We start from the raw sequence: 9,835 nt of genomic DNA on the forward strand, positions 1-9,835 counted from the left end.
AGAGAGAGAGGAGGAGGGAGCCGGTGGCTGAATGGATAGCGCGACGGCCCCGCGTTCGGGACGACGCCAGCTGAATCCCCGACCGGTGCCACCAAGCTGGAAATTTTCAGCCCCCGCTATCAACCTATCAACCCGGACTCTAGATTCGAGGATTAAAGATGAGCTCCGGGAGGCCAGCATGAGCCAATGCAAGATGGCACCACTATAAACACTCGCCTGCGCCAGAACGGGCTGGGTATGACCATCAGGCCCCACCGGAAAGAAGCCTTGGGCCGACTATCAGGAATTCAGGATCCACCGGGAAGATGCCTACTGGCGCAACAGCCCACGACGTAAAAAAAAAAAAAAATAAATAAATAAATAAATAAATAAAATAAAAAATATATATATATATATATATATATATATATATATATATATATATATATATATATATATATATATATATATATATATGTTTGTGTGTGTGTGTGTGTGTGTGTGTGTGTGTGTGGTATATATATATATATATATATATATATATATATATATATATATATATATATATATATATATATATTTTTTTTTTTTTTTTTACAGCAAAGAAGGCATCACAAGGACACAAAAAAAGGAAACAACAATAAAAAAAAGCCAGCTACTCGCTGCTTCTGTAAGGAATCCGAAGAGGTGGCCGAAAGAGCAGTTAATTACGTGAGAACAGGTGTCCTGATACCTTCCTCTTGAAGGAGTTCAAGTCGTAGGCAGGAGGAAATACAGATGAAGGAAGATCGTTCCAGAGATTACCAGCGTGAGGGATGAAATTCGGGGAGGCGGTGGCTGAATCGACAGAGTAACACCACCGCGTTCAGGAGGACGCGAGTTCAATCCCCGACCGGTGCCACCAAGCTGGGATTTTTCAGCCGCCGCCGAGTGGCTTAAAACTACCCACATGCTGTCCAGAAGACCACCTATCAACCCGGACTCTAGATTCTAGGATTAAAGATGAGCTCCGGGAGGGCAGCATGAGCCAATGCAAGATGGCGCCACTATAAACACTCGCCTGCGCCAGAACGGGCTGGGCCGACCATCAGGACCCACCGGGAAGAAGCCTTGGGCCGACCATCAGGCCCCACCGGGAAAAAGCCTACCGGCGCTATAGGCCGCGACGGAAAAAAAAAAAAATATGCTGGTTAACTCGTGCGTAAGGGATTTGGACAGTAAAGGGATGAGCTTGAGTAGAAAGTCGTGTGCGGCGGGGCCGCATTAGGACGTAAGGCATGCAGTTAGCAAGTTCAGAAGAGCAGTCAGCGTGAAAATATCGATAGAAGATAGAGAGGGAGGCAACATGGCGGCGGAATTTGAGAGGTAGAAGATTATCAGTAAGAGGAGGAGAGCTGATGAGACGAAGAGCCTTAGACTCCACTCTGCCCAGAAGAGCTGTGTGAGTGGAGCTCCGCCACACGTGAGATGCATACTCCATACGAGGGTGGACAAGGCCCCTGTATATGGATAGCAACTGTGCGGGGTAGAAGAACTGGTGGAGACGATATAGAACGCCCAACCTCGAGGAAGCTGATTTAGTGAGAGAGGAGATGTGAAGTTTCCAGTTAAGATTTTGAGTTAAGGATAGACCGAGGATATTTAGTGTTGAAGAAGGTGGCACCAGGGTGTTGTCCAAAAATAGGGGATAGGTGTTTGGAAGATTGTGTCGAGTTGATAGGTGGAGAAATTGAATTTTTGAGGCATTGAAGGACACAAGGTTCCTTCTACCTCAGTCGGAAATGATAGCAAGGTCTGAGATTAAGCGTTATGCAGCCACCACCCTGGAGTCATGTAATTCCTGTAGAGAGTGTCTTCTGTTGAAAGAATTTGAATAATGCAGAGTGGAGTCATCAGTGTATGAGTGGATAGGATAGTTTGTTAGAGAAAGAAGATCATTGATGAATAATAGAAAGAGAGTGGGTGATAGAACAGAGCTGGTGGAACACCACTGTTGATATGTTTAGGAGAAGAACAGTGACCGTCTATCACAGCAGAGATAGAACGGCCGGAGAGGAAACTGGAGATAAAAGTACAGAGAGAGGGACATAAACCGAAAGAGGGCAGTTTAGAAAGCAAAGACTTGTGCCAGACTCTATCGAAGGCTATCGATATGTCTAGCGCAACAGAGAAAGTTTCACCGAAACGGCTAAGAGAAGATGACCAAGAGTCATTAAGAGAGCAAGAAGATCACCAGTAGAACGCCCCTTGCGGAACCCATACTGGCGATCAGATAGAAGGTTAAAAGTGGAAAGATGCTTTTGAATCATCAAGTTAAGGATTGAATCCAAAGCTTTTGATAGATAGGAAAGTAAAGCTATAGGGCGGTGGTTTGAGGGATTGGAACGGTCACCCTTCTTAGGCACAGGCTGTACGAAGGCGTACTTTCAGCAGGAAGGAAAGGGAGATGTTGATAATAGGAGGCACTCCATCAGGTCCATAAGCCTTCTGAGAGTTGAGGCCAGAGAGGGCATAGAAGACAGCATTCTTAAGAATCATAATAACAGGCATGAAAGAGTCAGAAGTGGGATGAGTAGGAGAAATATGCTCAGAATCGTCTAGAGTGGAGTTTGTAGTCGCGCCTATGGTATGTCGCGCCTATGAAGGGCAAATGTATGTAGTCGCACCTATGGTATGTCGCGATGAAGGGCAAATGTATGTAGTCGCGTCTATGTCATGTCGCGCCTATGAAGGGCAAATGTATGTAGTCGCGCCTATGGTATGTCGCGATGAAGGGCAAATGTATGTAGTCGCGCCTATGGTTTGTCGCGCCTATGAAGGCCAAATGTGTGGAGTGTATGAATGTAGAATATTAGAGATAGAGCGGGGCGCCCCGAGCGAGTTGTCGGGGCGCCCTGGCATGTTGTTTGCAGTGCCTAAAAGGCATAGATAAGGAGGGCCTCATGGATGACCCTAGGGTCTAATGAGGGGCCATAGAGAGGTTCGCCTCGGGAGGGAGAAGAGACGGGAGTGAGACGGCGTCAGGGGAGGGCGGCCGAGTTCCCGTCTCTCACGGCTGACGAGAGAGAGAAGAGCTTCAAAGGCTGTCATTAGACCCTCAACGTCGTGAGTTTAAGAGTGCATTGTTAATGATCTGTTGGGATAAGGTGACAAATTTGGTATAATCGATGTGTCTGTATTAATTATCTTTTATGCTGTGTCGTGTGCTGTATGATTAAGTGAATGTATCGCTCATCCCGCAGGTAAACCGCATTAAAGCGAGTGTGCGACAAGGTCTTGTGTGATTAATCCTGCTCCAGTCACAATGGCGACTACAAGTTGTTACAGAAAGTTTGCGTGAAGAGTTCAGTCTTAGAGATAGATGAGTTGGCAGTGCTGTCGTCAGGGTTAAGGAGAGGAGGGAAAGAGGAAGAAGTGAAATTGGAGGAGAGGAATAATTAGAGAAAGCAAGGTCTTGACATTGTCTATGGATGAAGGAGTTTTTGGTAAGTCGGAGAATATATTTGGCACGATTCCGGGCGGAAATGTAAAGATCATGGCTAGTGGGAGCTCGAAGGTTCTTGTATCTTTTGTGAGCTGCCTCTCTATCTTTGAGAGCACGAGAACAAGCGTGATTAAACCGTTAGGGTAGGCGGTGGCTGAACAGATAGCAAGACGGCCCTGCGTTCAGGAGGACGCGAGTTCAATCCCCGACCGGTGCCACCAAGCTGGGATTTTTCAGCCGCCGCCGAGTGGCTTAAAACTACCCACATGCTGTCCAGAAGACGACCTATCAACCCGGACTCTAGATTCTAGGATTAAAAATGAGCTCCGGGAGGGCAGCATGAGCCAATGCAAGATGGCGCCACTATAAACACTCGCCTGCGCCAGAACGGGCTGGGCCGACCATCAGGACCCACCGGGAAGAAGCCTTGGACCGACCATCAGGATCCACCGGGAAGAAGCCTACCGGCGCAATAGGCCAAGACGTAAAAAAAAAAAAAAAAAAAAAAAAAAAAAAAGGCTTTCTAGCATGAGGAGTAGAGAAATTACGTGGAATGTATGCCTTCATTCCAGAGACAATCACCTCTGTGATGCGCTGGGCACACACAGAGGGGTCTCTCCTGGAAGCAGTAATCATTCCACGGGAAATCGGAAAAGTACATCCCCAGGTCGTCTCGCCCAGCTGAAGCAAAATGCCAAAAGCATCGCCTTTTCGGTGGGTCCAGAGGATGTACAGGAGCGATAGGACAGGATACAGAAATAAGGTTGTGATCGGAAAAGCCCAACGGAGAGAACAGTTTGACAGAGTAAGTAGAAGGGTTAGAGGTAAGGAAGAGGTCTAGTATGTTAGGTCTGTCTCCAAGACGGTCGGGAATACTTGTATGGTGCTGAACCAACTGCTCTAGGTCGTTGAGAAGAGCAAAGTTGTAGGCTTGTTCACCAGGCTGGTCAGTGAAAGAGGATGAAAGCCAAAGCTGGTGGTGAACATTGAAACCTCCCAAGATGGAGATTTCAGCAAAGGGAGAGTGGGTCTCCATTTTAGAGTTCAAATAGTCAAAGAATTCTACATAGCTAGTAGAGCTAGGTGAGATATAAACAGCACAGATATATTTAGTAAGAGAATGACAATGAAGTCTTAGCCAGATGGTGGAAAATTTAGGAGAGTCAAGGTTGTGGGCACGAGAGCAAGTGATGTCGCTGCGCACGTAGACGCAGCATCCAGCTTTGGATTGAAATCTAGGATAGAGATAGTAGGAGGGAACAGAGTAGAGATTACTGTCAGTAGCCTCAGAAACATGTGTTTCGGTGAGGAAGAGAAGGTGAGATTTAGAGGAGGAGAAATGGTGTTCCACAGAATGAAAATTAGAAGGAAGACCGCGAATGTTGCAGAAATTGCGAAGAAAAAGGCTCAAGGAGTTATCAAGACACCTGTCAGGTCGGCAGCCAGAAGGGTAGTCCTCCCAGGGGGAATCTGTGCCAACCCCCCTCCAGGGGGGGACTCCGAGGATTGGTTGTTGAACGTCATTTTGAAATTTGAATTTTGGGAAAAGATGTGTGTTGTGTGAATGTAGTGGATAGAAGAATGTGTGGATAGAAGAGGATCTGTCTTTAGAGAGCATGCTGAACTACTTTCTGGTGTTGATGAGACAATAGGTAAACGGTTAGTGAGGTAATGGGAAGGGTCTTTGGAGGGCTTCAGCACCCTCCTCACATCCCATATATACCTCACCGGGAGTGGCTTGCGCCCGTTCGGTAGGTGTCTTCCTACCTACTCCAGCTAAATATATCTATCTATCTATCTATCTATCTATCTATCTATCTATCTATCTATATATATATATATATATATATATATATATATATATATATATATATATATATATATATATATATTTTTTTTTTTTTTCTTTTTTTTTTTACATGTGGCCTATAGCGCCGGTAGGCTATTACGTTGGGGCCTGATGGTCGGTCCAAGTCCGTCATGGCGCCGGTAATTGTTTATAGTGGCGCCATTATTATTGGCTCATGCTGTTCCCCAGAGCTCAGTCTTGATTTCACTTGCGCTGCAAAGCTTCTTCTAGAGTCCGGGTTGATAGATGGTCTTCAGGACAACATGTGGGTAGTCTTAGGTCACTCGGCGGTGACTGAAAAATTCCAAGTGGTAGCGGCAGATTCGAACCCGCTTCGCGGGACCCGTATGCTAACCACTCAGCCACCGCCTCCCATATATATATATATATATATATATATATATATATATATATATATATATATATATATATATATATATATATATATATATATATATATATATATATATATATATATATATATATATATATATATATATATATATATATATATATATATATATATATATATATATGTGTGTGTGTGTGTGTGTGTGTGTGTGTGTGTGTGTGTGTGTTTGTTTGTGTGTGCTTGTGTGTGTGTGTGTGTGTGTGTGTGTGTGTGTGTGTGTGTGTGTGTGTGTGTGTGTGTGTGTGTGTGTGTGTGTGTGTGTGTGTGTGTGTGTGTGTGTGTGTGTGTGTGTGTGTGTGTGTGTGTGTGTGTGTGTGTGTGTAAAGCAGGACATTGTATATATATATATATATATATATATATATATATATATATATATATATATATATATATATATATATATATATATATATATATATATATATATAAGCAGACATGTTTTAACGTCTGGGCCCACATTCACCGCGTGATGGACGACGCGAGTTCGAATCCCCATGCTACCACTCGGATTTTTCAGTCACCGCCGAGTGGCTTAAAACTACCCACATGCTGTCCTGAAGACCACCCATCAACCCGGACTCTAGAGGAAGCCGTCCAAGCGAATCAAGAACGAGTTCCGGGGGGCAGCATGAGCTAATGCAAGATGGCGCCACTATAAACACTCGCCTGCGCCAGAACGGGCTGGGTCGACCATCAGGCCCCACCTGGAAGAAGCCTTGGGCCGACCATCAGGTCCCACCAGGAAGATGCCTACCGGCGCATCAGGCAACGACTTAAAAAAAAAAAAAAAAAAAAAAAAAAAAAAAAAAAAGGAGTTATGACATACCTTGTAAATTATGGCTTCCATCTGAATAAATTTTGTTAATAAGTATAAAGTTATTTGCTTGAGAGACCTTATCTCCCTTTCTATGACCCAAAGTAATTAATGGCATCTTCCTTCTGCACAAAACTGCACTCCCTAAAAAGATTAATATACCGTGTTGTTCCCCATATGCGCTGTCCATAAATATTTCTCATTACACAGTTTTTTTTTGACAAGTCCAGCACATTTTCTTTTTTTCATAGGTATCGGATGTTTCTCCTCGTTACACAGCCTCACCCTCGGCCGTCTATCCCAACAATGTCACAAATGCAGAGTTTCCACATTTTAAGCACTATCGCCAGCAGCCAACCATAGTTTCCCGGGGACAGGAACATGTAGTTGTCCTGAAGTTCCAGCAAATGAAGTTCTTAGAAGCTATATTTTTTAACGTTGAGTGTTTCGGGAAATTTCAGTGTTCTGAATCGTGTTTCGATTTTTTAAATCACTTTTTTCTCTGCACATTGTTACAAGTCTTGGATCGTTGATTTTCTCATGTATTTGCTTCTAGTAAATATTTAAAACGCCCAAGCAACTCCGTTAAGTTTTAGTCTGTTCTTGGAATCATATTGTTGTTAACTTAGTTTTTCCATGATAAGGGCTCACTATCATCGTCCATTTCCATGCCTTTTCTTCTTTTTCTTCTTCTTCTTCTTCTTCTTCTTCTTCTTCTTATTATTATTATTATTATTATTATTATTATTATTGTTGTTGTTGTTGTTGTTGTTGTTGTTGTTGTTGTTGTTGTTGTTATTATTATTATTATTATTATCATTATGATAAGCAACCAAAGCCTTCCTCCAGGGTGCAGATACAACAAGTTGAACCACACAAAATACCAAAAGGTACTGGAGAGAAGCAAAGGCAACGAATGGTTAAGAAACTGGCCAGTCAAAGGGAAAAATAAAATTACTGTTTCAAAAAGACATTCACACGAGATTTAAATGTAGAAATGTCTGCAGAAAGGGCAATCTCATTGGGTAACTGATTATATAAATTTGTCAACGACGGAAGAAAACATTGTGAGAATTGTGTCCAATAAAAATTCATAGGATTAAAAGCAAGATCGTTTTGACTAAGAGCAAACCTCGTGACCCGGGCAGGAGTAAAAGGATCAGGCAAAGTATTGTGGGATGCCGATTTTTCTTAAAAAAACAAAATAAATAAAATGCTAAGGACACCAACTTGACGCCGATAAGAACAAGTACCGGAAAAATAAATTTAATTTAATTGATAGCTGTGTCAAGTAACTTTTAAATGGCAATAGGCGCACCTAACATCACCAAATGTGGGCTACAACCTTGGCGGAGGGACTGTTTTTTGGGCGCCATTAAAGGTAAGGGCTAAAGAGTAGCTTAGCCGGATATTTTGTTTTTATTTATAATGATGCACGAGACATCCTAGAGTTAAACCAAATCATGTGCTTATCTTTGTATTAATTCATACACACATTGGTGATATTTTTGTGGAGTCTGTTTCACTTTTTAGAGTGAAATTCTAGTGTGATAAACAGTCACAAATTCGTGTCACTGGTAAAAATGAAACTAGTAATTTAAGTTTTGCCACCATGAAATATACACAAATAGACAAATATGAAAGCTCACGAAGTCACAATAAGTGACATCATCTGTTTTGCGCAGTAAAAGTACGCTATTTCAGTTACATGATACCCGCAATATGGCAGGCTACTGCTGCCTCGGCCACAGATTATTGCCAGATTGTTGTACTCAGCCGCTTATATTTCCCGAGTTCCTGCCCCAAAACTGTCTTCTGGGCTCCAATAACAAAACTAATTTATAGTTATCGTTAAAAGAGTAAGATCCTGATGTTTCTAGGCAATATAGTTAGGCGTCAGAAACCGTTAAATACTATGCTCTGAGTACGACAATCTGGCAACGGTGGCTATACGTATTTTCATATTATTGTTATGTTGTTTATTGAATGTTGCGTTGAAGAAAAAGAATACTCATAATTTTAGTTAGTTTTTGGTTATAAGGATTCTTTACGAAATACAAGTATAACATTACCTTCTTATACTTAGGAAACGTTCTGAATCCTGGATCGGCTTTGGTGATGTTAGGTGCGCCTATTGGCAGCAGACATCCAAACAAGAGCACAATACTCATAGTGGGGCAAAATGAATGCATAAAAAGATTTGATTACAGTTGAGTCACAAGCAAATGTTTTGAAGCACTTATGAAGTGCGCCTGTCTTCTGTGCAATAGTGGAAGTCATGGAACGGATGTGGTTCTCAAATGTCAGATTAGAATCGAGAGTGACTCCCAACAAACGGATACTAGAAACATCCTTAATCTGTTCACCCAAAATATGCAAACAAGGATGAGGTGGATTCAAGGTACGGGATCTACTGATGGTAGTGGAATGCGTTTAATTAGCATTACGCTTCATGCCCCAAAGTCGACACCAAGCGGTGATCATTGCCAAGTCCCTATTCAGAGATGCAGCAACTTCACTTCTTTTGCTAGAAGAATGAACAGAGGAGTATAGAGTTGCGTCATCAGCATATGAAATAAGCTTATTTTCGAGGTTAATGCCCAAGTCAGAAATAAAGTTGTTAAAAAAAAGTTCCAAGGACACTGCCCTGAGGAACACCAGAAACAACAGGCAGAGAAGCAGAGCAGCACCATCAACAACCACACACTGTAATCGATTAGCTAAAAATTCTTCAAAAATACTGAGAAGACTTCCACCAGTACCGAGAAGTTGTAGTTTATAAATTAGAGCCCTATGATTCACAACATCAAAAGCAGAACTAAAAGCAATAGCAACAACTCGAGACTCATGCCCACGATCCAAAGAAGACTGCAGGTCATGAGACAGAGTTAAGAGAGCGTCACATGTTCCCAAACCCTTACAGAATCCGAACTGAGAATCAGGTAACTGATTGAATTTATTACAGTATATGAAAAGCCTTTTAGCCAAAAGCCTCTCAAACATCTGAGAAAGGATGGGAGTAATGGAAATTGGGCGGTACTCAGTAGGAAATGTTGAAGCTGAGGCTCCCTTCGGGATGGGAGTAATGTTGACCTTGCGCCAGCAAGAAGGAGAACAGAAAACTACCAGACTTCAGCAGTAACCTAAGTACAACATAAAGTTTTGGTGCTAAAAACGTGGCAGTCTTCTTAAAGAATAGAGGAAAAAAATCATATGGGTCCGTCCCACCATATATATCAAGACCCAAAAGGTACTTTTTCAGTTTGAATGCAACTGAGCCAAGTTTTCGAAAGGGGA

General features: G+C 42.5%; 1 protein-coding gene across 1 annotated transcript; it reads right to left on the minus strand.

The window, feature by feature from the left end:
• Positions 1-615: 615 nt before the first annotated feature.
• LOC126998326 (uncharacterized) lies at positions 616-5,206 on the minus strand. Its single transcript, XM_050859812.1, has 2 exons — positions 3,749-5,206; positions 616-947 (listed from the first exon to the last, which is right to left on the minus strand). The coding sequence occupies exon 1, from the start codon at positions 5,079-5,081 to the stop codon at positions 4,008-4,010; it is 1,074 nt and encodes a 357-aa protein (XP_050715769.1). The 5' UTR covers positions 5,082-5,206; the 3' UTR covers positions 616-947; positions 3,749-4,007.
• Positions 5,207-9,835: the final 4,629 nt, after the last annotated feature.

This window comes from Eriocheir sinensis, chromosome 14, assembly GCF_024679095.1.
Source record: "Eriocheir sinensis breed Jianghai 21 chromosome 14, ASM2467909v1, whole genome shotgun sequence".
In the NCBI taxonomy this organism is placed as follows: domain Eukaryota; kingdom Metazoa; phylum Arthropoda; class Malacostraca; order Decapoda; family Varunidae; genus Eriocheir; species Eriocheir sinensis.

What these genes read in the sequence shown, in the direction of transcription:
- LOC126998326 (XM_050859812.1), bottom strand. Translation starts at nt 5,081, where the DNA reads ATGCTCTCTAAAGACAGATCCTCTTCTATCCACACATTCTTCTATCCA.